Below are 25,967 nucleotides of genomic sequence, written 5' to 3'. Positions count from 1 at the left end.
GCACGATCTCAAGTCCTGGAATGGGGCCATTCGTCCAAGCTAACCTGCCACCCTGGTGTCCATAGGACCCTCAGTTTCCTTCGCCAATCATTCTGGTGGCCAGGCATGGCCAAAGATGCCCGTGACTTTGTCAAAGCCTGCGCAATCTGTGCTCGAGGGAAGGCCTCCCATCAGCCACCTGCTGGTCTGTTAACCCCCCTCCCTGTTCCCAGTAGACCATGGTCCCACATTGCTGTTGATTTTGTAACCGGTCTGCCTCCCTCTGAAGGTAACACAGTTATCCTTACCATTATCGATCGTTTTTCCAAGTCGGTTCACTACGTTCCCCTTCCCAAACTACCCTCTGCTCTTGAAACCGCCAATCTCTTGGTCAAGCATGTTTTCAGGCTTCATGGCCTCCCCTTAGACATTGTTTCAGACCGTGGTCCCCAGTTCTCCTCGGTGGTGTGGAAGGAGTTCTGCAAGGCAGTTGGGGCGACAGCCAGTCTCTCTTCAGGATACCATCCCCAGACCAACGGCCAGACGGAAAGGGCCAACCAGGACCTAGAAGCTGCTCTGCGTTGTGTCACCGCCCACCATCCCGTCTCCTGGAGCACTTTCCTTCCATGGGTTGAGTATGCCCATAATTCGCTCATCTGCTCGGCCACTGGTATGTCCCCTTTCATGGCGTGTAATGGATTTGAGCCTCCGTTGTTCCCTGAGCAGGAAAAGGAAATAGCTGTTCCTGCTGTGAAGGACCATGTCGGCAGGATTAAAGAAATCTGGAAGACTGTAAGGGCTGCCCTCGCTCGCACTGCCGAGAAAAACAAGAGACTGGCTGATCTCCATCGTTCGCCAGCTCCGGAATACAAGGTGGGACAGGAGGTCTGGTTGTCCGCCCGGGACCTCCCCCTGCAGGTGGAGTCGCGCAAACTTGCCCCCCGCTTCGTTGGCCCTTACAAAGTAACAAAGATCATCAACCCATCTGCTGTTCGGTTGGACCTCCCGGCATCCATGAATGTCCACCCCACCTTTCACGTTTCCCTTCTCAAGCCTGTTAGCTCCAGTGACCTGTGTCCTCCTGCCGTTGCACCTCCCCCGCCCCTTTCCATTGATGGCCACCCCGCGTTTGCGGTCTCCAAGATTCTGGATGTCCGTCCTCGGGGTCGTGGGTTCCAGTTTCTGGTGGACTGGGTGGGCTATGGCCCTGAGGAGCGGTCGTGGATCTCCCGCAGTCTAATTCTGGACCCGTCCCTCTTGCGGGATTTCTACGCTGCCAACCCTGGGAAGCCGGGCAGGCCGCCCGGTGGCGTCCGTTGAGAGGGGGGTACTGTGGTGGTCCTTGCTCACACTCCCCTCTGCTGGCTTTTATTGTTATGACACTTCCTGTTTTGATGTTTTAACCTGGCTCACCTGGGAGTGCACCTGCAGCTCATCATTGATCAACACTGCTTATAAGGAGCGGCCCGGGCAGCAAGCAGGTGCCAGATGATTCTGCCAATCACCAGTGGTACATCGGCCAACTACGCCTGTAGTGTTTGACAATCGTTCACAGATCTCTTGATTAATCTTGTTCTTTGCCACCAGGACAACCACCCATCAAGCCACCACAGCCACAGCCTGAACCACAGCCACAGCCTGAACCACTGCCACAGCCTGAACTACAGCCACAGCCATAACCTTCGCCATTGTTCAATAAAAACCCTTCACTCCACTACCGTTTCCTGGTCGCACTTTGGTCCACCTCAACTTTGCCAAGTTTGTCGTGACAACGACAGTTGTTTTAGCTTAAAATACAGCAGTTTCTTTTACAGAGGAGTCCAAGAGCAGAAACTGCTTTTTCAGTCTTGTCTGTGTTTTCCGCTATATATATACATTTATTTTTTTATTTTTTTTTAATCGTCATCTCGCCCCCCCCGGGCGGTATGGTCTCTCCTTTCAACCTCGGGTCCTCTACCAGAGGCCTGGGAGGTTGAGGGTCCTGCGCAGGATCTCAGCTGTCCCTAGAATTGCGCTCTTCTGAACGGAAACGTCAGATGTTGTTCCTGGTATCTGTTGGAACCATGCACCCAGCTTGGGGGTGACTGCCCCTGCTGTCCCGATCACCATACTGGCACCACTGTTGCCTTCACTCCCCACATTTTCTCCAACTCTTCCTTCAACCCTTGATATTTCTCCAGCTTTTCGTGTTCTTTTTTCCTGATGTTGCTATCGCTCGGGATTGCTACATCTATCACTACTGCTGTCTTCTGATGTTTATCAACCACCACTTTGTCAGGCTGGTTAGCCAGCACCAGTTTGTCTGTCTGGATCTGGAAGTCCCACGGGATCTTGGCTCGGTTGTTCTCGAACACCTTTGGAGGTGTCGCCCACCTTGACTCCGGGGTCTCCAGTCCGTTCTCGGCACAGATGTTCCTGTGCACTATGCCTGCTACCTGGTTATGTCGTTCCATGTATGCCCTGCCTGCCAGCATCTTACACCCTACTGTGATGTCCTGGACTGTCTCAGGGGCCTCTTTGCACAGCCTGCACCTGGGGTCCTGTTTGGCGTGATAGAACCCGGCCTCTATTGCTCTTGTGTTCAGGGCCTGTTCTTGTGCTGCCATGATCAGTGCCTCCATGTTGTCTTTCAATTCAATTCAATTTTATTTGTACAGACCTGAATCACATTAAGGTTGTCTCAAAGGGCTTTACAGAGGCAATATGATACACAATTAGAAATGAAGCAACAAAGATGAATAGATACAGTTCAAGTCCTGGGTATCCCCTATCCTTAAGACCCTCCATGTCGGCAAGGAAAAACTCCAAAAACTCCAGAGTCAATTGGGAGAAAAATGAGAAACCTTGGGGAGTACCACAGTCAGGAGAGATCCACTCCCGGGACGGATAGACAGGAATCCCCAGGACTGCTAATGGGAATTAGCAGGCGAAGTTACAGTCCGTAAAGATGCACTGGAGTAAAGGAACAAGAAGAGGGCCATCAAGCCAGATGAGACGGGGGTAGCAACGATGACGTCCACCCAGCCAGGGGTCTGGACAGTCAGGAGGCTGCAGCTTAAAAATAGCCCCTCCCCTTCCAGTCCGGCCTTTTCCTGCCACTGGAATGTTTTTCCCATTTCAGCTACCTCCTCAATTTATCGGTGGTACATATCATGCAGGGGCTTGTCCTTCCATGATAAGCTCCTCAGGGTCCTCCTCCTTACTGGGCTTCTGTTGCCTGAGGCATTCACCGAGCAGGTCATCACTGGGGGCCATGTTCATGATGTACTCTCGGAGGGATGTAGTTTCCTCCTGGATAATGGCTCTGATGCTCACTACTCTTCGGCCTCCCTCTTTCCGCTTTGTGTAGAGCCTCAGGATGCTGGACTTTGGATGAAACCCTCCGTGCATTTTAAGGAGCTTCCTTGTCTTGATGTCGGTAGCCTACATCTCTTCCAGTGGCCAGGATACAATGCCAGCAGGGTATCTGATTACTGGTAGGGCATAGCTGTTAATGGCCTGGATCTTATTCTTGCCATTCAGATGACTCTTGAGGACCTGCCTCACCGTGTGTAGGTATTTGGTTGTGGTAGACCTCCTAGTTGCTTCCTCATGGTTACCATTTGCCTGTGGGATCCCCAGGTATTTGTAGCTGTCCTGCACATCTGTTATGTTGCCTTCAGGTAGTTCAGCCCCTTCAGTTGAGATCACCTTCTCTCTTCTGGACACCATTCGCCCACACTTATCTTGTCCGAATGACATCCCGATGTCGTTCTTGGCATACATATCTTATATAATAAAATCCGTGCTGATATATATATATATGTGTAGAATATAATAAAATCCTTGCTGTTCGACGTCCTGGTCGAGCTGGTGGACAGGGGAGAGCTGGACATGGGAGAGCTGGGCTGTCCTCAAGCGGCCATCTCTCCCCATGACCCACAGTAACATCAGAATTCAATAAATAATAAGTTGTGATTGTATATAGGATATCTAATTTATTTGAATATTATTGATAATTGATTCTGCATGCTTTCCTCAGGTATGACGTTTCTGATGTGAAAACTGAGTAATTTATTAGCTTGGGAAAATTTATGTCAAATTTGCACTAAATACATTTTTTAAAAAGTTGCTATTTTGGGAAAAAAAATATGATATGTTAAATATTGCTATTGATCCTGAAAATATAGGTGATTATCTCTGCACCTGGTGATTTTTTTGTGCATTTAGTGTAAAATCTGAGACGTTTATAGCCATTTTAAGTTTTGTTATACTTATGTACATAAAAAATAAATAATCAGGATTTTATTAGGGAACAACTTTGAATTTTTTTAAACCACTGCTCATGGAGACTCATATATGCTTAAGGTAGGTGCCTGTTTTAGATTTAAGTCGGTAGCAGCTTTGGTTTTGAAAATATTTTAAGTTGTTTTTAAAAAAAAAAATAGGCCCCCTACTATTCTGCCCCGATTCCCGCGTCCCGTCCATATGTTATGAAGTCTATGTCGCGGCACACAACAGATACACGTGCTACCCTCGAAAAATGTGTTGCCGATTCGGGTCACCGGACCGGACAGACAAGTCATCGCTCAGACGGGAGGCGACGAGGTGACAACAAGGCTTCGTAAGTTTTCTCTTATACTGAAAAGAAAATTACAACAACAACAACAACAAAAGTCGCAAATTTGTTCGATTTAAAGTTTTTTGTTGTTGTTGTTTTTTTTTTTATAATTTGCTCCTGTGGTAAGTTAGCCGACTGTTTCATTTATCGCGCCGCAATTCTATCATGCGCGTAACGGGAAACACTAAAATAACTTTTAAGCCATACAGTACATTTTGTGGCCAAAACCGAAATGTCTTTTGGCTTGAAATACCTCATCATATTTTGCGTAAAACGGAATTTTCGACGCTCATTTACTGACATTGGAGTTTTTTTTTATTTTTTAGAAGGACATGGGTGCTAAAGCAGGTTCGACAACTTCTTGTGGAATGTAGAAGTGGCAACTCGCCTCAATGACACTTGGAATGCATTTCCTTGTTGCCAGCTATTATTTGATGGTTTGAAATATTGCCTTTTGAAAAAGAAAATTTCGACCAAATCTGGTTTATTATGTCTTTATCTATATTGTCAGGTATTTTCAACATCAAAACAAGTCATTTAGTGCCACAATATAGCTAACGAAGCAACAAGGGAGTTCCGACATGAATGAAAAAGATTGATCTGACGTCTAAGCTTTGCGTCGCGTCACTCAAATGGTTTACAAGCAGCTCAAGTTACAACAAGGTGTCGTCCGTAGATACCCGATCAACGGTCATCTAGCTCACACGTTTACAAGGTAGAAGGATGCCTCTGGACACCGAGCGTAAGGAGCTGCTGTTGAAAACGCTGATGGAGGTGGGGGAGGACGACTTCCAGTCCTTCAACAGTTATTAAGTTACGATAAGCCATGAAAAGTTGTCGTTCACAGATACCTGATCAACGATCACCTCGCTCACACGTTAACAAGGAGGAAGGATGGCTTTAGACAGCGGGCAGAAAGAACTGCTGTTGTAAACCCTGTTGCTCCCTCTAGTGCTCAGTTAAGGTATAGTTGCACAGAGCTTATCGATCAATTCACAATGAGAAAGAAAACAATCAAAAGTAACGTGTAACGCAGGCGACAATTTGAAAAAATAGTGGAGTAGAAAGTACATATTTGTTATGTAAAATGTATTGAAGTAAAAAGTACCACTTCATATTTATACTCAAGTCAAGTATAGATACACAAAAATGTACTTAAGTACAGTAATGAGAGATAGAAGACCTGACATCTGTGTTTTGCGTCACGTCACTCAAATGGTTTATAAGATCAAGTTACAATAAGTCAAAAAAAGTTGTCGTCTGCAGATACCTGTTCGACGGTCACCTCCCTCACGCGTATAGTCTGAAGGATGGCTCTGGGCAGCAGACGGAAGGAGCTGCTGTGGAACACGCTGATGGAGCTGGGGGAGGACGACTTCAAGTCCTTCAGGTTCCACACGGACCTGCCTAGAAGCGTGCGTGAAAACACCCAGCGTGAGTTCATTGCTGACAAGCTCTTGATTAAGCACGGCGAGAACACTCTGGATGAGACCGTCAAGATTTTGGAGAAGATCGGGAACAACGAATTGGCAGAGAAGCTGCGCAGCGACGTGCTGGAAATAAAAGGTTAGTGTCACCACACAGGCAGGTACTTTTAACCCCAATAGACCACAGCCAGCGCCAGTCCACTGTATATCTATTGTAACAGGAGGCAGGCAACAGAGCAATTAAATGCTCTGGGAACACAGGGGCATATGATCCTCAAAAAAATACAAACGGCACTACACTCCCATCAGTACAAGTCACTGCAAGTCAACAAATGCACAGTAAACTTAACACTAGGCAAACACTGCAACCCATGCATCAGTACACCCCTACTATACGTATTGCCCGTAAGGACTTAACTGCATATAACATCCCAGTGAGACAATTAAATTAGCATGGACTGCTGTTTAAAAGAAAGTATTTCAAATATATAAAATGGAAAAAGTATAAAACCCTAAAACAAATAGGAACGAGCCGCCTTTAGTCCTGGTGGCTCCGCCCGGATTCCTTTTTCTGTTGAGACGCGGTGAAGGGAGCGTGGCACGCGGAAGAGTCGGCAGCGCGCTGTCAATCCAGACTGTCCCGGGAAAGGCAGCCGTCTCATGGGTTCAGAGGCTTTGTGGTGGGGGAATTGAGAGCGCTGCAACTTGAGTCGTGTCCCTTCAGCCTAGCGCCCAGTCCTTCGCATCAGCTCGTGATTCTCAGCAGCAGCCAGCCTCATCGATTTCCCAATATCACCTCCTGAGACGTAACTGTTGCTTCTCATTTTGTGATCATTTGTTGCTGTTAAAATGCCCTTAGGAACAATAGATAGACTTTGTTTCTCTTTTTCATCGAAGACATATCTGAGAATGGTGAGCTCTTATCGAGCTCTCATCAATCGCTCTTACTCATCTCATTTATTTCTTTGGAATGCATCACCGGAGCAATAGATGAGGTCATTTTGAGCCACACATGAGAAATGATTAAGAATTAAAAATAAATCCTTAGTTCTTGGATAAAAATGCCATTGATCAGTGTAACAGTAAATTGATTTTTTAAAGCACATGATAGTAGTTTATATGAATGGAAAGCAGTTCACTTTAAAAAAAAAAAAAAAAAAAAACATGTGGGACATCATAAAAATCGCTACTCCAACTAATCATTGGCATGGTGTTTGGACAATGAGAGGAGTCTCCGCATGTCAAAGAACTGGAGAGAGTCCTCTAATTTTAACCCTTAACACTCCCAGCAATTTTTTGTGAAATTATTATTTCATACACCCCCCTCCCCTGCCCCGCCCCAAAAACGAAGGCAAACATGCCTTGTTTCACATATTTTTATTCCTACAACATGAAATGTCATGAACTTTTATTTTCCAAATTTCTTACATTTTTGAAAGTGTCATCACCAGCGTCACCAAAGTCGAAGAATTTCACATGCCAAATATGGATAATCACAAAAATTGCTTGATGACTGCCAAACTATATATCTCAGTAACAGTTTTAAAACTGATCATAAAAATTCAACTTCATAGCTTCGATTTGACATGTTGCACATCAAGGCTGAGCAAATGAGCACGGTGTCATTTACATTTCAAAAATGGCACTATTTCACAATAGTTTTTCAACAATCCACACTATTGTCACGAAAATTGAAAAGTCACACTTTCTATTCATTTTAATGAAATGAAATGGCATCTTTTACATCTGGGAGTGGTCTGTTCATGCCCTTGGCTCTACCTCTCGCTCTCTCAGCCTTTGGAGCTAGTGCTGTATTGGTCGTGAACAATTCATTCTTTCTGAACGAATTGTTTGGAGGAATTATTCACCTTCTGCACTGATTAGTTCTTAAGTTGGGAATCGGGATTTGCGTGGGAGGGCGTTGAGCAAGGGGCACCGTCTGACATCGCGCACGACCAATCAGACGCCAGTCTCATCGCGGGCAGGGGAGGGAGCGGAAACGGAATCAGAGCGTCTTTCACTCACTTCCACGTGTGGCCAATGAGCAGCAAGCGTGCAGGCAGGGGGCAATACTGAGTTATGTCACTTCCCGTTCACTTCGTCGGTCCTCCGGCTCATGACCGACATTGCTGCTAACTTGACTTTTCAGTTTCTCAACAGACTCGGGACTAGGACATCCTATCAAATTTACAGTAGTTTAAAACGCTTTCGCCAGTAGCTTCGAGGCAAGCCAAAGCTGAGCTGCGGACGCGTCACGGCAGCGCAGTTGGGAGAGAACTGTCAATCTGTAAAGGCTTCATGGCAGCAATATTCACCTCATCTGTGTACAGGAAAATGACTACCATATTTTTCGGACTATAAGTCGCAGTTTCTTTTCATAGTTTGGCTGGTGGTGCGACTTATACTCTGGTGCGACTTATAGTCCGAAAAAACGGTATTTAGTATTGATCAGCATAATACTGATTTGCAATGAAACAGTATATGGCGGAAAAAATTCAGGTGACTTAAAGTTCCGCTCAGAGACCCCCAATTTGGCCAAATTTCAAATTTGGCCGATATGCATGTGTGATACATCATTGGAAAGCTTAAAATCTCAATTTTTTGAGTGAAGAAAAGATTTGGACAGGGGGACATTTCTTAAGAAAAATGTTTTTTAAACAGCAAAACCCTATCTGTAGGCGAGAGCAGAATTACAGACGCCATGACTTTAATGGGATATTATCGCGTACTTACCTTGTTTCGATCCAAAAACTCCATGTAGCATGTATCACTGAGTGTCAAGATAAAGTTGTGAATGGCCACAGGTGGATTTTTGGGGGATTTTATGGGTGAAAAATGGCAATATAACAAGGGTCGCGATGCAGAAATCGCAGACATCAAGGAGTAGTCGAGATTTTCTTTTTCATAAATTTACCCCTTTAAACGTTTTTTTTCTTTCTCAATTTTTCTTTGTTTGATCGATTATTTATCATCTAGCGTAAAACAACAAAACATATAAAAAAAAAACATTATGCGAGTTATGTGGTAGATATGCGTGACTTTTTTACAGACGCCATTTTTTTCATTGTGATGTCATTTGTTTAAAAGTTTAAAATGTGCGAGTGAATAATTTTTTTAAGTCGTTTTTTTTTTTTCAAACAAAATATTAGATATCAATGAACGATTCAAAGCTAAAAATGACATAAATTTTGAATAATAAATATCTTTAATTAGTTTTATGACTGGCTTCAAACAAAGGCGTCTGTAAACGGGGGGTTTCAGGGTAGAACGGACAAATTGAAAATAGTTCGGGTCTTAATGCGCCATGAATCTGCTATGGCAACATATAGACATATTGTTCTGTCAAACACAACAGTTGTTTTGGCTTAAAATACAGCAGTTTCTTTTAAAGATGAGTGCAAGAGCAGAAACTGATTTTTCAGTCTTGTCTGTTTTTCGCCATAGACATGTCATTTTTCCATCTGAGTGTTTTAACTTTTTTTTTTGTATCAGAGCATGTCGGGTGTTGGTTGGTTGGTCTGTCCAGCCCGTGCCACTCAAGCGCCCGAAAACTACACAAGCGGGCACAGTTAACGTCGCAGTATGTCTCCATTTGTCTCAACAGACTAATGAGAGTGGAAAGGCGACCTTGTAAAGAGCAAACAATTATTTTGTGAAAAAAAATGATATTTCAGTACGATCATCTTAATACTGATTTGCAATGAAACTGTTTTATATCAAAATTTAGTGTTGTTTTCATTTCAGAGCAACACATTTGACAACCAGCTATTTACACTTTAGTTTTAATGATAGTTACCTAGTGATGAGCATAAAAACAAAAACAACAAGCTTGAGGTAAATACAATGTGTTGGTCGTGCCATTATTAGAAATTAAAATATCCAATTTCTCTTTTTATATTCGTGACAGCAAGCGTGTCAGGCAGGCTGGTAGCGGCAATATTCTATATGTTATCGAGATCATGCAGGAGAAAGTCCGTGCGCCCCCGCCCCCATTCCCCAAAAAAGGAAAATGTTTAACCATGTCCTAAATCAAAATGCAAGAAAGAGACATAACTTTGATGCCATAGAAATATGACAGACGACACGGAAGCTCTCCCTCGCTATTGCAGCGGAGCGGGGAGTCAGATGAGGCAGCGAAAACAGAATGATATAGTCTGTCACTCACTTCTGAAACTACGACGAGCGGCCAATGAGGAGCCTGCGTGCAAGATGTGGCAGGACCAAGCAATGTCACTTCCTGTTCAGTTATATTGCTAAGCGGTCTTTGGTGATTCGTTTGGCAACGTCACTTCCCGTTCACTGACCGAACGATTCATTCGGGCGGGTGTGGGTGGGGAGAAGAGGAGGCGAAGGATTTGTTGAACGATTTGTTTGAACGAGTCTTTTGACTGAACGAACCGGAATGGATTCGTTTCCTCAAGTGAATGACATATCCCGTCAGTACTTGGAGCTCTGGCAGAGGGTCGATCTAAAAAGTGATATATGTATATAAAAGTGATATATATATATATATATATATATATATATATTTTTTTTTTTTTTATTGATTACGAATTACCATTTTCAAATTATTTTTAAATTCACACATGAGTATCACATGAAAGTAAAATATAATAATGTAACGTCATAATCTATCAATAAATATTTGGGTGTGGAATGGAACTGTTTTGTCCTAAACTGCTGTCACTGCTGCTTTCTTATAGGCGCCGACTTCTCCGTCCACGATGACGATCAGATTGCCAGATTGAAGAGGGAGCTCCAAGACAACCTGCGGCGTTTATACAGGTTTGCTTCTGAGGGCAACACCGAGCGCTGGCAGCAGCAGCAGCCCCTGGAGGACGTCTACACGCAACTAGACATCACCTACGGGGCAGACGTCAGCCCGGACGGGCGGCATGAGGTCCTCCAGATGGAAACGTGTGACGCCGCAGCCAAGCAGTCTATCCTGGCGTGCGACATCTTCAAAAGCCCCGACGGGAACCGGCGACCGATACGCACGATGCTCACCGTCGGTTTCGCAGGAATAGGAAAAACCTTCCTGATTCAAAAGTTTGTCTGGGACTGGGCCAGCGGTAATACTAACCAGGACGTGGACTTCATATTTCCTTTCACCTTCCGCGAGTTAAACACGGAGAAAGAAGAGAGCTTTACGTTGGCCGAGCTGATCCAATCTTTTGTCTGCGGAGACGGGCACATGATCAAGAGACTGAACGATATATTTGTCTACCTGCAAACTTCTGGGAAGCAGGACTTTGAAAGCAGTGGCATCAAGATCTTGTTTATCCTCGACGGACTGGACGAGTGCAACTTCAAAATCGACTTGAAGAAAGCGAGGAAAGTGAACAAGAACGTAAAGGAAAGCTACCCGCTAGAGGTACTGCTGGCGTATCTCATCAAAGGGAACCTGCTTCCGTGCGCCAGGGTTTGGATCACCACGCGACCCGCGGCAGCCCGTGATATCCCAGCCGACCTCATCGACAGCAGAACAGAGGTGGGAGGATTCAGCGATTCCCGGAGGCTGGAGTACTTCAGGCAAAGGTTCCCAAATGAGGAGCGCGTCACTGAGCACATTCGGAAATCTCGCACCATCTTCATCATGTGCCATATTCCCATCTTCTGCTGGTTCACCGCCACAGTTCTTCAGGTTCATTTGGACAAAGGGGAGGAGGGAGATCTTCCCACAACGCTGACTGACATGTACTCGGCGTTTATTGGTCACCACCTGGAAAACTCCAAGGAGAGAAATACAGCGGAGTACATCCCTGACGTGAAAGCGCTCGCCAAGCTGGCCTTTGACCACACCATGAGTCAGCGTCAGATCTTCTACGAGAAAGACCTGGAGGACAGCTGCTTTGATTACAGCCAAGCAGCAAAACACTGCGGTTTATTCACAGAGGTCTTTAAGGAGGTCCATCCGCTCAAAAGCAAGAAACAAAAGATGTTTCAGTTTATCCACCTGACCATCCAGGAGTATCTGGCCGCACTGTACGTAAAGATGTGTTTCTTCCATGACAACAAGAACGTACTGGATGCATCAAGATGGAAAAAAAATTTGATGCCTGTTAAGCGGAAGACAATCACTGAGGTCCACAAGTCAGCTCTACAGAAAGCCTCGGAAAGTGAAGGAAACCTGGATATGTTCCTCCGCTTCCTCGTTGGCCTTTCATTGCAGTGCAACCAGGAAATAGTGGGGGCACTGCTGAAGGTTCCTCATGACTGGGAGCAAAGCAAGTCAAAGACAGTCAAGTTGATACAGAAAAGGATCAAACGAAACACCCCAGAAAAGAACGTCAACTTGTTCTACTGCCTAAATGAGCTGAAGGACGACTCCTTGCTGAAGCAGATCCAGCATCAACTAGTTTCAGGACGTTTGTCCTGGCGTCAAATGTCGAATGACATGTGGTCGGCCCTGGCCTTCTTCTTACTTACCGACGACGAAACCATGAAGTCCTTTGATCTTCGCCGCTACTCCCCATCGCCTTTGGGACTCAAGAAGCTGCTGTTGGTGGTCAAGGCTTCTCAAAAATCAAAGTAAGTTCTCTAAAGTGAAATGAAGTGGAGTCTGAGAATTCCAAAAGCACAATGGCAAATCCAAGAACAAGTGCACAAAACACAAACAAAACAGCTAAAAATGACTAAACATTAAAAAAAATCACAAAACAGATGGATTAAAAAAAAAATGGAGCTCACACACACAAATAAAATCAAATTAAAAAAGAATTGCTTATAGGAAAACGCGACAACAAATCTAAAACCAAAACTAAATTAACTCATTCACTCCCAAAGATGTGTTCATATATTTTTTGGAACACTAAAGTTTACTACCAACAACGTACAGAAAGGAGAATTGAGGATTTTTAACTGCTTATAACTGAAGAACCGAAAGGTGTACAAAAACTTCTTTGACTAATAAAAGATTGGAATCGACTTGTTCTTTTTTAAATTCGTGTAGCCATGAAACACAATATTTTGTAGTGCCTGACAGATCAGCCAAAATAATTGTAAATGTGCAAAAAGCGATGGTTTCTGAAAAATATCTGGGAGTGAGTAAGATAAGAAACCGGAAATGGTTGGCACTGATGGCGAAGTGGACTCGTGGCTTTTTGGATGAGAGGAAAGATAACTTTATAACCGCATCTATTGCTACTTTTGAAGTGATGATGACAGTGTGATTCATTGCAAAGACTTCAATGTTATTACTTGAGATGAAGAAATGTAATTGTTGCCGAACCCTAATTTCAATGTGTGTACTGCTCCAACGAAGTCATTGACATAAGTAAAGATGGTAAGAAATTCCAAACAAAAAGCTGGGTCAGTGTAACAGGTTTACCTAAAGTTCATCCTGAAACAGTAGGAAATCCAAAATCTTGAAAAATCTCAAATGGGTCAAAATTTGGGTTCAATCCAATCTATTGTAGCACCTCTCTAGTGTGGTAAACTATTCTGAGAGGTGGCTAACCTGAGTTCTTTCCCCTTTTGTTAAAAAAAAAATCACAATTCAACTATCTTTATTTTTACTGTTATATAGGCATTCACTGTGAATTTGGAAATAATTATTTTCTATTAAATTATCAGTGTTCGATTACTTTTCCCTTGTTTCTCACTACTGCAGTTTAAAATTCTAATTCAACACTCATGAACCTATTTTCAAATGGCTCAAAAAACAAACCTGTTATGTATGAACTATATACATTTAATTTAAAAAAAAATAGGCAGATGTGAAATGAAATTTGTTCTCCAAAATATTCAACACAAATTGTCCACACACATAAGCTGAGCTATGGGCCCAAATTAATAAGTCTAAAGCCGGCAAAAGTTAACTAAAATTGTCTTACGTGGCTGGCCAGATTCGCTGCTTGCGCTCGTAGTAGCCTAAAACAAAATGGTTCCTTCACCCGAAGGCAAAAATAACTTAGGGTACCTCCGAAAGCAATTGTTCGTTGAAAAGGTGACTCTCCAACTCTCTCACGAGGCCCGTAGAATCCCTCTCCGTCGGCGGCGGCGTTCTCCTCGTCGGCTGCGGCGTCGAGTGTCCCTTCTCCCAGTTGGTTCGTCCACAAACGCTTCGCTCACTTGTTTAGCAGATCGCTAGACGTTTAGCCAAGTGTCTGGGCTCACCACGAGTGTCTTTGTTAGCGACGGGCGTCGCTAGCTTCTCGGTTAGCGACGCGCGGCCGTTAGCTTCTCTGTTAGCGACGAGCGACGGTTAGCCTCTGTGTTAGCGACGAGCGACTGTTAGCCTCTTTTTTAGCGACCAGCTCCACTCGTCCCGCTTGAGTAGACCACTCAAAGCTATCCAACAATGACGATTGACGTCCTCTTTTTGAGCACTTTCGCCAAAAGTCAATCAAAAAAGTCCACAATTGTCTCAGCTCTTGCACTCTGCCGTTACCGGACGTTTTCCCACTCAGCCTTCTCGAAAGTTCCTCCCCTCTCTCTCTCCTCGCTCTCTCTTTTCTCTCACGCAATCCCGGAAGTCCTTACTCCCAAACGGTCATGCGATCAACATTCTTAAAAACATATACTACATATCATTGTGCAAAACATCTCAAAAACGGTTTGAATGAAAAAATAAATTACAAACATGTATAATTTTACAGAATATATTTTTTGCTCATAATATATAGTAAACACATTACTTGGTGGTTAATGAATGTAAACCTTTTAACTTTTATTTCTCCAACTATTAATATAACATTTGTTTGAAAATACTGACGTATTTTTAACTATGTTACACCATAATCTTGATAAAAAGAAAAAGACTACGATTCACACATCGTGGTTGTACGAGATAAACATCCTTCTTGACGACATCCAAAACAAACACTGCCTCCATCAAGCACAAATAATGTTGGTGATATTATCATGGGAAAATAAAATGCATAATGTCTTTGGGTTTTGTCATTTGCTCTTTATTTTGTTGTTGTCTTGTTTTGTATCTTGAAATAAACTGTATTATTATTATTCAAAGCACCATACTAAAGTCAGCAGAAGTTAGGTTTGGCTTCCTCTCACGACTTCCTCCTTTCTGTGTTCTCCAGTCTAAGTCATTGTCGCCTGGACAAAGGCAGCTGTCACCTGCTGGCTTCTGTTCTCAGTTCTCCATCCAACCTGAGGCATCTGGACCTGGGCAATGGCAATAAGAGGGACCTGCTCACCCAGAACGATGTTTCGGACGACGGGGTCGAGATCCTCTTGAAAGGACTGGCCAGCCCACACTGCAATTTAGAAGTCCTCAAGTAAGGAACTTTTCCACTTAGAAATCTACCTCCAGTTCATACTCTTCCTTGGATGCGGTTGACTTATCTAATGAGATACTGCTGCAACCAGCGAACAATAAAGGCCAAAATATACCAGACGCGTCTTCGGTCCGGGTCTTGCGAGATATAGCGCTGAACCCAATCCGTTTCCATTTTATCCTATTGTTCAAAGTATAGAGCCCGCGTCAGTGCTCCGGACCATCTCTGGCGTGCCAGAACCCGCCGGATGGTTTAGACTATTTTCTATTTTTGCCAGACACGCATCCGTCAAAATGGGCGGAGCAAGGCCCGGAATCAAAAGCCCAGTTGCTTATTCACGGTAAAAACACCTGCAAACATGGACAAAAGCTTCATCGTGGAGGTGGAAAGTCACAATGTGATTTATGATGCAGCAGATTATTAAAAAGGAAGCTGCAGCAGAAGCTATGAGGATTGACAGTGAGTTATTCTGCAAATTATGTAGTTTAAAAAGTTATGTAATTTAAAACAGAAATAGTGCCACAAACTCATCGTAAAAGCAAACAAATTCGGGAAAAAATGTTCTTCCAAAAATCAAGTCAACCTCTCTCTCTGCTTCTCTGATGAGTACAGTAGTGTTGTATCGGTCGCGAACGATTCGTTCTTTTTGAACGAATTGTTTGGGTGAACAAGACCGAACTAATCACCATCTGCACTGATTCGTTCTATGAAGTTGGTGGCGCTTGTTCGCTGCGTGGGAGGGCGTTGAGCAAGCGGCAGCGTCTTCTGACATCGCACACGACCAATCAGACGCCAGCCTCATCGCGGGCAGGGGAGGGAGCGGAAACAGAATCAAGGCGTCTGTCACTCATTTCCAAGTGTGGCCAATATGCAGCCAGCGTGCAGGCAGGGGGGAAAGACTGAGTTTTGTCACTTCCCGTTCAGTGATTCGGACCTCCGGTTCCTGACCTAGCTTGCTGCTAACTTGACTTTCCAGTAATGACTATGCGGTGAACGAGTCATAAAATGAAAGGAAATGACTTTGTCACATATTTGTTAACGTGGAGCCTATCAAATGCTGCTCAAACTGACAAAAACACCACACAAATCTAGCGAGCATGGTTTAGTGTTCTACTTTTCTCAACAGACTCGGGACTGTACCTATGACGATATACTGTCAAATTTACAGTAATTTAAAACACGCGTAGCTACGAGGCAAGCAAAAGCTGAGCTGCGGTCACGTGACGGCAGTGAAGCGGGCAGAGAACTGTCACTATATGGAGGCTTCATGGCAGCAATATTTACCTCATATGTGCACAGGAAAAAAAAGAATATTTAGTATGATCACCATAATACTGATTTGCAATGAAACTGTATATACATGTCAATTTTTTCCGAGTGTTTTATTTTTTTTTCGTGTCAGAGGGTGTTGGTTGGTTTGACAAATTATGTCAATCCGTCCATCATGTGCTACTCAAGCGCCCAAAAACAAAGCGCGGGGACGACAGGGGAGCTGACCGGATGATTTTATTTATTAATACCAGTGCAAAAATTCAATACGATCATCTTAATAATAAAAAACAAAAATACAACAGAGCGAGAGGTAAATATGATGTGTTGGTCGTTCCATATTTAGAAATTAAACTTTCGATTTATTTTTATTTTCGTGACAGCAAGCATGCCGCGTTGGCTGGTAGCAGCAGCATTGTATATGTGATCAAGATCATGCTAAAGAAAGTCCGTGCGCCCCCGACCCCAACCCCCCACTTCCCCCTCAAAAGGAAAATGTTTAACCGTGTCCTCAATCGAAATGCAAGCACGAGCCATGACGTTGAGCCCATAGAACTAGGACAGACGACGCGGAAGTTCTCCCTCGCTTTTGCAGCAGTGGGAAGGAGACGAGGCTGTCTGTGAAAGCAGAATGATATCGTCTGTCACTCATTTCTGAAACTGCGACGAGTGGTCAATGTGCAAGAGAGGGAGGGACCAAGCAATGTCACTTCCCGTTCAGTTATACTGCGAAGCGGTCTTTCGTGATTCGTTCGGCAACGTCACTTCCCGTTCACTAACCGAACGATTCATTTGGGCGGGGAGGGAGATGAGGGGGGCGAACGATTCGTTGAACGATTCGTTTGAACGAATCTTTTTACTGACCGATCCGGAATGGATTCGTTTACTCAAGTGAATGACAGATCCCGTCACTAGAGTACAGACTCCGTGTGTTTGTCGTTGTTTATAATGCCACATTTTCGTGCCCGATTACCCGAGAGCTCTTGACGGGATGGAATTGCCGGACCGCAGCTGTGCGCAGCCACTTTTTTGTTTGCCAATTTTTGACATACTGCGTAGTGCCCAGTCAACGCGGCCAGTATATTTTAGCCCGAAGGCAGTCACAATTTTACTTTGATTAGAACCTCCATCAATTTAACCAGGTTCCTTTCCCGACTTCAGGCAATTATCTCATTTTCATAAAAAAAAAAAGTTTTTCCCGCCAAGTTTACATAATTTTTCATTCTTCGAAAATTTAATTGAATGCTTTTGAAGGATTGAATTTTCACAAAATCCATTTTATGACTTTTAATGCTTTTTAATCACCCAAATAAACCGTGTATCAGTCAAGGAAAAGGCATACACGATTGTCATGCCTTTGTGTTAAAATGATAAACAATTAAAAGGTTAATAAGTTACTTAAAATTATAAAAGTTAGTTAAAAAATAAATATTGTTGTCCAAAGGTTTCATCTGGAAAGCGTTGGGAGTGAGACCTCTTCTTTTCCAGCGAACGTGCATTTATGCCGAGGGCCAGAGCATCTGTCCCAATTAGCGATCCTTGACGCCAACCTTTTTTCCTCTTTTCAAGCACGTTTCTCAGCGCCCGTGAGGCTTAAAAGTAACATCGACGAACTTGCTCTGCCAGCTAAGCCTAGGCTAACCTTCGTCTTTGTAAGGTTTTAGTTAGTTTGTATATTGAGTTTGAAAAAAAAAATGTATTTTTTATTTTAGGCGAACTTTTTCACTATCCATTGATTTCACTAAGACATTCTGTTGTGTTTCTGCTAAGCTACTCACACGTAGGAAGATATTACTGTATTACATTTTGAATGTATTCATTTGTATTTTAGTTACCAACAAACAATTTGAGACCTCCATAAACCCAAGAAAAGTACGCCTTGTCTCTGGAGAGTTTCATTTTTTGGTTCGCTGGCTGTAGAGCAACACATGTCACGTGTTGTGAGGACAGCAAAACGATATTACTTTCAGCAGAACCTTCATCACTTTAAGCAGGTTCCCTTCTCGACTTCAGGCAATTATCTCATTTGTTGCAGGCTGTCAAGGTGCAGCATCACGAAGAAAGGATGTATTTCATTGGCTGAGGCTCTCAAGGTAACCCCCTCCCATCTTCAAGAGCTGGACCTGAGGTGGAACAATCTGTCGGATGAAGGGATTGAGATCCTCTCGAAAGGACTGGCCAGCCCAAACTGCATCTTAAAAGTCCTCAAGTAAGGAGGTCCTTCAATTCGTAATCTTCCATGAATCTGGTCAACTAATCAAAAGAATCACTGTTGCTGTTAGCAGCAACTCTAATAAAATTTGTAATAATAATAAATAGATTAAAAAAATCCCGTCAAGTTTACATAACTTCTAATGCCTCAAACATGGAGTTGAATGCTTTTTAAGGCCTGGATTTTCACAAAGAAACGGTTAATGAGTTTAGATCCTTTTTAATGACCTGCATCAACCCTGTATTAGTCAAGGAAAAGGCAGACACAATGTTACTTTCAGCACAACCTTCATCACTTTAAGCAGGTTCCCTTCTTGACTTCAGGCAATTATCTCATTTGTTGTAGCCTGACAAAGTGCAGCATCACTCAGCGAGGTTGCATTTCGTTGGCTGAGGCACTGAAGGTAACCTCCTCCCATCTTGAAGAGCTGGATCTGACCGGGAACAATCTGTCAGATGAAGGGGTTGAGATCCTCTCGAAAGGACTGGCCAGCCCACAATGGACAAACTGCATCTTAAAAGTCCTCAAGTAAGGAGCTCTAACAGTTCATAATCTTCCATTGGTCCAGTTGACTATTCAAAGGAATCACTGCTGCTATTAGCAGCAACTCTTATAAATTATGTAAAAAAAAAAAAAAAAAAAAAAGTTTTTTTAACAGTCAAGTTTCCCTAAATTTTAATCTTTTAGGGTGTGGCGTGGCTCAGTATTAGAGTAGTTGTCCCCCAACCCAGAGGATGTGGGTTCAGTTCTCTCACCCGATGAACTCGCCTAAGTATCCTTGAGCAAGATACTGAACCCCACATTGCTCCAGGTGCTGCGTTACCAGTAGGTGGATTGTGGTGTAATGTAAAGCGTTTTGAGAGCCTTGAAAGGTGGAAAAGCGCTATACAAGTATAACACCATTTACCATTTTTAATGCTTTTTAAGGCCTGAATTTTCACAAAAACACGGTTAAAGTGTTTTGATGTGTTACGTGCCAAAGATGGCTCGCGAAGGGTGTAACATAAAACAAGCCACACAAATGTACGAGTGGACACAAATTTATTAACAGAACAATCAAACCCGCAATGAATATGTACAGAATGCCGACGAAGCGTGACTTCAGGGTAAGCCCAGGCCAAAACAACAAACAAAAGGAACTACACTTAAACCCCACCCGCTAATTAAACCCTGATCATGTAAAAGGAACAAAGAAAAGACAGCTTCTAACCTAACTTCCTCCTCTATACAAAACAGGAGAAAATTGGTTGAACAGAAATAACGACTTACCCTTACTTGCTTCAGTGCTCTTATATAAAGTGGTAAACAAAAACAATCCAATAACGAATAAACACAAAGACCTCACCGAAAAAGCGGGAGTGTATCAGACTAGCTGTGACGGCCCCTGGCCGTTTAACAGTTGACTTCTGAGATTTTTCCAGTCAGCTGATCGTCGCCTCCACCAGCTGGCTGCTTCCCCTCCCACTGTGACGGAAGCTGATCGACGCAGGAAGGACCAACGACGTCGCCGCTGCTGATTGGCCAAGAAAAAGGCGCCAAGCTTCATAAACCTGCCGCTGTCAACGTTCTAGGAGGTCGCAATTTGGCAGTATTCTGTCGCGTTCCTCCTCGCTAGCTATTTGCTCGCCATTCACGTTCGTTTGCATTTTGATCGCTAGTTTGATACACTCCCGCTTTTTCGGTGAGGTCTTTTGTGTTTATTCGTTATTGGATCGTTTTTGTTCACCACTGTAAATAAGAGCACTGAAGCAAGTAAGGGTAAGTCGCCATTTCTGTTCAACCCGTTTTCTCCTGTTTTGTATAGAGTAGGAAGTTAGGTTAGAAGCTGTGTTTTCTTTGTTCCTTTTACATGATTAGGGCTTAGTTAGCGGGTGGGGTTTAAGTGTAGTTGCTTTTGTTTGTTGTTTTGGCCTGGGCTTACCCTGAAGTCACGCTTCCTCGGCATTTTGTACATATTCATTGCGAGTTTGATTATTGTGTAAATAAATTTGTGTCCACTTGTACCTTTGTGTGGATTGTTTTATGTTACGCCTTTCGCGAGCCATCTTTGGCACGTAACACTAGCGATCAAATGCAAACGAGCGTGAATGACGAGCAAAGAGCTGGCGAGGAGGACCGCGGCAGAATACTGTCAAATGCGACCTCCTAGAGCGTTGACAGCGGCAGGTTTAAGAAGCTTGGCGCCTTTTTCCGTGGCCAATCAGCGGCGGTGACGTCGTCGGCCCGTCTTGCGTCGATCAGCTGTCGTCACAGTGGGAGGGGAAGCAGCCAGCTGGTGGAGGCGACGATCAGCTGACTGGAAGAACCTCAGAAAATTAACTATTAAACGGCCAGGGCCGTCACAGATGCTTTTTAATGACCCTCATCAAACCTGTATTAGTCAAGGAAAAGGAAGACACAATGTTACTTTCAGCAGAACCGTCATCACTTTAAGCAGGTTCCCTTTTTGACTTCAGGCAATTATCTCATTTGTTGCAGGCTGTCATGGTGCAGCATCACTCAGCGAGGTTGCATTTCATTGGCCGAGGCACTGAAGGTAACCCCCTCCCATCTTCAAGAGCTGGACCTGAGCTTCAACGGCCTATCGGACGAGGGGGTCGAGATCCTCTCGAAAGGACTGGCCAGCCCACACTGCATCTTAAAAATCCTAAAGTAAGGAGGTCCTTCAGTTTGTAATCTTCCATGAATCCGGTCAACTAATCAAAAGAATCACTGCTGCTGTTAGCAGCAACTCTAATAAATTATGTCATTAAAAAAAAAATCTCATCAAGTTTACATAATTTTAAATGCCTCAAACAAATAGTTTAATGCTTCTTAAGGCCTGAATTTTGACCCCCAAAAAACCTGTTCATGACTTTAAATGCTTTTTAATGACCCACATCAACCCTGTATTAGTCGAGGAAAAGGCAGACACGTTGTTAATTCCAGCAGAACATTCATCACTTTAACCAATGTTCAATTCTGGATTTCAGGCAATTATCTCATTTGTTGCAGCCTAACAAATTGCAGCATCACTCAGCGAGGTTGCATTTCGTTGGCTGAGGCACTGAAGGTAACCTCCTCCCATCTTCAAGAGCTGGACCTGACCTGGAACAAACTGTCAGATGAAGGGGTTGAGATCCTCTCGAAAGGACTGGCCAGCCCAAACTGCATCTTAAAAGTCCTCAAGTAAGGAGCTCTAACAGTTCATAATCTTCCATGGATCCCGTTGACTATTCAAAGGAATCACTGCTGCTATTACCAGCAACTCTCATAAATTATGTCCAAAAAATGTTTTTAACTGTCAAGTTTCCGTAAAGTATAATGCCTTAATCTTTTAGTTGAATGCTTTTTAAGGCCTAAATTCTCACAAAAAACAGTTGAGTTTGGATGCTTTTAAATGACACCCATCAACCCTGTATTAGTCAAGGAAAAGGCAAACACGATGTTACTTTGAGCAAACATTCACCACTCTTACCGGGTTGCCTTCTTCATGCAATTATCTCAATTGTTGCAGACTGACAAGGTGCAAGATCACAAAGCAAGGATGTGTTTCATTGGCTGAGGCACTGAAGGTAACCCCCTCCCATCTTCAAGAGCTGGACCTTAGCTTGAACGATCTGTCGGATGAAGGGGTCGAGATCCTCTCAAAAGGACTGGCCAGCCCACACTGCATCTTAAAAGTCCTCAAGTAAGGAGCTATAACAGTTTGTAATCTTCCATGGATCCCGTTAACTAATCAAAGGAATCACTGCTGCTTTTAGCAGCAACTCATAAATAATGTAAAAAAAAAAAAAAAAAAAAGTTTTTTTTTTTTAACAGTCAAGTTTCCCTAAATTTTATTCTTTTAGGGGGTGGCATGGCTCAGTAGCTGTCCCCCAACCCAGAGGGTGTGGGTTCAGTTCTCTCCCCTGATGAACTCACCTAAGTATCCTTGAGCAAGATATTGAACCTCGCATTGCTCCTGGTGCTGCGTCACCAGTAGGTGGATGGCTTTGAGAGCCTTGAAAGGTGGAAAAGCGCTATACAAGTATAACACCATTTTAAATGCTTTTTAAGGCCTGAATGTTCACCAAAAAAACAGTTTTAAAGCTTTTTAATGCCCCTCATCAAACCCTTTTTAGTCAAGGAAAAGGGAGGCACGATGTTACTTTCAGCAGAACCTTCATCACTTTAAGCAGGTTCCCTGCTCGACTTCTGGCAATTATCTCATTTGTTGCAGGCTGTCACAGTGCAAGATTACGGATAAAGGATGTGTTTCACTGGCTGAGGCTCTCAAGGTAACTCCCTCTCATCTTCAAGACTTGGACCTGAACTTCAACGGATTATTGAACGAGGGGGTCGAGATCCTCTCAAAAGGACTGGCCAGCCCACACTGCATCTTAAAAAACCTTAAGTAAGGAGCTCCTTCAGTTCTGCTGCGATTAGCATAACTAGAATCATGCTAAAAAATAAAAATCATGTCAAGTTTACATAATTTGAAATGCTTTGAAACATTTAGATTCATCCTTTTTAAAGCCCCAATTTTCACAAAATCTATGTAATGACTTAATGCTTTTTAATGACCCGCATCAACCCTGTATCAGTCAAGGAAAAGGCAGACACAATGTTACTTTCAGCTCGAGGCGCACGATCATTATCGGTTCGATAATAGGAATTATGACGTCATCCCAATAAATCCGATAACAATATATGTTATCGGGCCTATTCATAATATTTTTGGCACATTGTCCGATTGGGATGCGTGTGTTGGTTTTCCACTCCTGTTTTGCCAGTATGCAGTTTTATTACTGTTCTAGAGGCCGCATTTTTCCTTCACTGAGTTATAAACCTTACTATGGCAATTTGCAAATGTTTGCACTTTACAGTGTTATGTTTAGACGTTCTCGAGAAGTCTTTTGGTTATTGATATGTAATTGCCAGGTTAAGAAAGTTGTTCCATGGACCAGACGACAGAAGTCTTCTCGCCTGTTGCACCAAATGTTTTATCTGCTGACAAAGCACAATACCTGTTGGGTTTATGTTTGCTAAGCATCGGTGTTCATTGTTCAGGGGAACACATCGTCAATGATATTAACTGATTGTGATTGACTCAAATTATATTTATGATTATAGATTCATTATATTATAATTTTATAATTTTTTTGAAAAATTAATTTGGACAGTTTATTTGGAGTCAAAACTGTTCTTGTCTTTGTTTTGTTAATTATAATAATGTTCATGTCATCATGAAAATTCTGGTTCGGTAAAGGCAAATCTATATTGAATCAACCACTAGTATTTTTGACCTACATTTGTTCAAAAACTCAGGTGAATATACATTGAAAAAATGTCTATATATTATCGGATATCGTATTGGTATCGGCCTTGAGGAGCAGGAAGTTATCGGTAACGGTTTCAAAAAATGGATATCGTGCACCCCTACTTTCAGCAGAACTTTCATCACTTTCAGCAGGTTCCCTTCTTGACTAAAGGGAATCATCTCATCTGTTGCAGCCTGTCACTGTGCGGGATCGCAGATAAAGGAGGCATTTCATTGGCCAAGGCTCTCAAGTTAAACCCCTCCCATCTTCAAATGTTATTTCTCTTCAACAATCGAATAGAGGAAGAAGGAAAGAGGGTCTTATTGGAGATCAGGGAGGATCCCAGTTATAGCCTGAAGACTGTCGAGTAAGATCTAAACAATGTTGCTTTTGAGAGTGTAAATTCATGTTCAATACCTATTGTTTGTGTCTTTCTTCAGATTTAACGACTAGGAATAAGAACAACGTTTGGTCCTTGGCGTCAAGAAGAGCGAGTCATTCCAAATGTTCATGATTAGAAGACATCGAGTCCATTTGATCTCCTTCAGATTTAGACCAGCTGTCGGCGCTACGGGCAAAGCGGTCTCGCTCACAGAATTCGAGGAGGTCGTCGTCGGGTTCTTTGCAGCCACATGGAGGTGGAGTTCAAGGGGAAGGTCTGCGACGTTCCCACCAAACAGCTGGCAGTTTTTTTCATCCATTTGTACTGGGAGGGGCTGTCCAAAAGGATTGGACTTTGAGCACCGTCAATGGCAGCCAATGAGTTCAATAAGTACCCTTTAAAGGGTGAACTTAAGTTTTTCACAAATTTAAAAGAAAATGTCATACGGCCACTTGAAATAGTTTTGCTCATTTTGACATGGTTGTTTTAAATTTGATCATTTTCACTTCTTTGTGCAATATGTTGTTATGTACGAGAACATTAAAACCCTAACTTGAAATAAATGTTTTTAAAAATCATCTAAAAATTAAAAAGGAACTTGAATCAATACATTGGCGATGTAGTGTAAAGCACTTTGAGCGCCTTGAAAGGTGGAAAAGCGTTATACAAGTATAACACCATTTACCATTGGAAACATTTCATTTTGTTGACTTATTTGAAATGCAGGAAGGTCTGGAGGTCGAGTCGCCAATACAATGAAAAGAATTACAATGCCAAGTAACACGACTCTGATTATATGATTTTTAAAAAGAAATAATAAGCAGTATTTGAGTATTCTTTTAACCAAAGATGTTTTACTTGAGTGCATTTATTGGATGACCACCTTTTCTTTAACTTGAGTCATATTATACGGAAGTAATGCTACTCTTTCTTGGATACAATTTTCTGCTCTACCCAACTTTGGAAAAGTAACAAACGACTCGTGTATGCCAAATTAGCATGAATAGCATTTTTTCTTCACACATCTATTCAAGTGAAATATTTGGTGTGGTGAAACTACTGTTAAAAGTACTTTTTTTTTTCTTTCAAAAGTCGATGTACCGGGGAAAAAAATTATGCCTCACTACCCGCCTTATTGACGCCCCAGATGAGCCCTTTCAGTGCAAAGGGTTGGGTCTCCTAGATAGGAAAAGAAAACATCTGTTCAAATTTTCAAAATAATTGTTCGTCAATGGCAGCAAATAAGTTCACAGAGACATTATTGGAGTGGGAAAAAAATGGTAGCAACCTGTTGGTTTCTTTTTTATTAGTAATTAATTAAAAATATATGCAAATAAAAACAACAACAAAAAAGCAAATCCAAAAATAATTGCATATAAGAAAACGCAACAACAAATCTCAAACCAAAATAATAAACTCATTCGCTCCCAAAGATGTGTTTTATAAAACACTTAGGTTCGTGTTCAAAAATGTATAGGAAAAAAAAATACTTGATTTTCAACTGCTCATAACTAAAGAACGGAAAAGAGGGGGAAAATGATTTTCATGATTCAAGATTGGAATCCAGTTGTTCTATC

General features: G+C 42.8%; 1 protein-coding gene across 4 annotated transcripts; it reads left to right on the top strand.

Annotated features, from left to right (window-relative positions):
• Positions 1-4,533: 4,533 nt before the first annotated feature.
• Positions 4,534-24,804, top strand: LOC130923975 (NACHT, LRR and PYD domains-containing protein 12-like). Of its 4 annotated transcripts, XM_057850209.1 has the most exons (13): positions 5,312-5,353; positions 5,427-5,543; positions 5,846-6,145; positions 10,710-12,537; positions 15,048-15,245; positions 18,550-18,723; positions 19,072-19,254; positions 21,205-21,378; positions 21,721-21,894; positions 22,223-22,396; positions 22,928-23,101; positions 24,202-24,375; positions 24,449-24,804. In XM_057850209.1, exons 3-13 carry the CDS (start codon positions 5,890-5,892, stop codon positions 24,459-24,461), a joined length of 3,522 nt encoding a protein of 1,173 aa, XP_057706192.1. In that variant the 5' UTR covers positions 5,312-5,353; positions 5,427-5,543; positions 5,846-5,889; the 3' UTR covers positions 24,462-24,804. The 4 variants fall into 4 exon arrangements, 3 of the variants coding, with proteins under 3 accessions (XP_057706172.1, XP_057706192.1, XP_057706182.1); XM_057850189.1 differs by lacking the exons at positions 5,312-5,353; positions 5,427-5,543 and adding an exon at positions 4,534-4,582; XM_057850199.1 differs by having other exon boundaries at positions 5,313-5,543.
• The last annotated feature ends 1,163 nt before the right edge of the window (positions 24,805-25,967 follow it).

This window comes from Corythoichthys intestinalis, chromosome 1, assembly GCF_030265065.1.
Source record: "Corythoichthys intestinalis isolate RoL2023-P3 chromosome 1, ASM3026506v1, whole genome shotgun sequence".
NCBI classification, from domain to species: Eukaryota; Metazoa; Chordata; class Actinopteri; order Syngnathiformes; family Syngnathidae; genus Corythoichthys; species Corythoichthys intestinalis.
This window is presented reverse-complemented; position numbering and strand designations above follow the sequence as displayed.

Coding starts and splice junctions, on each gene's coding strand:
- LOC130923975 (XM_057850189.1), top strand. CDS start 5,890: ATGGCTCTGGGCAGCAGACGGAAGGAGCTGCTGTGGAACACGCTGATG. Junction 6,146..10,709: donor CGACGTGCTGGAAATAAAAG/GTTAGTGTCACC, acceptor GCTTTCTTATAG/GCGCCGACTTCTCCGTCCAC. Junction 12,538..15,047: donor AAGGCTTCTCAAAAATCAAA/GTAAGTTCTCTA, acceptor TGTGTTCTCCAG/TCTAAGTCATTGTCGCCTGG.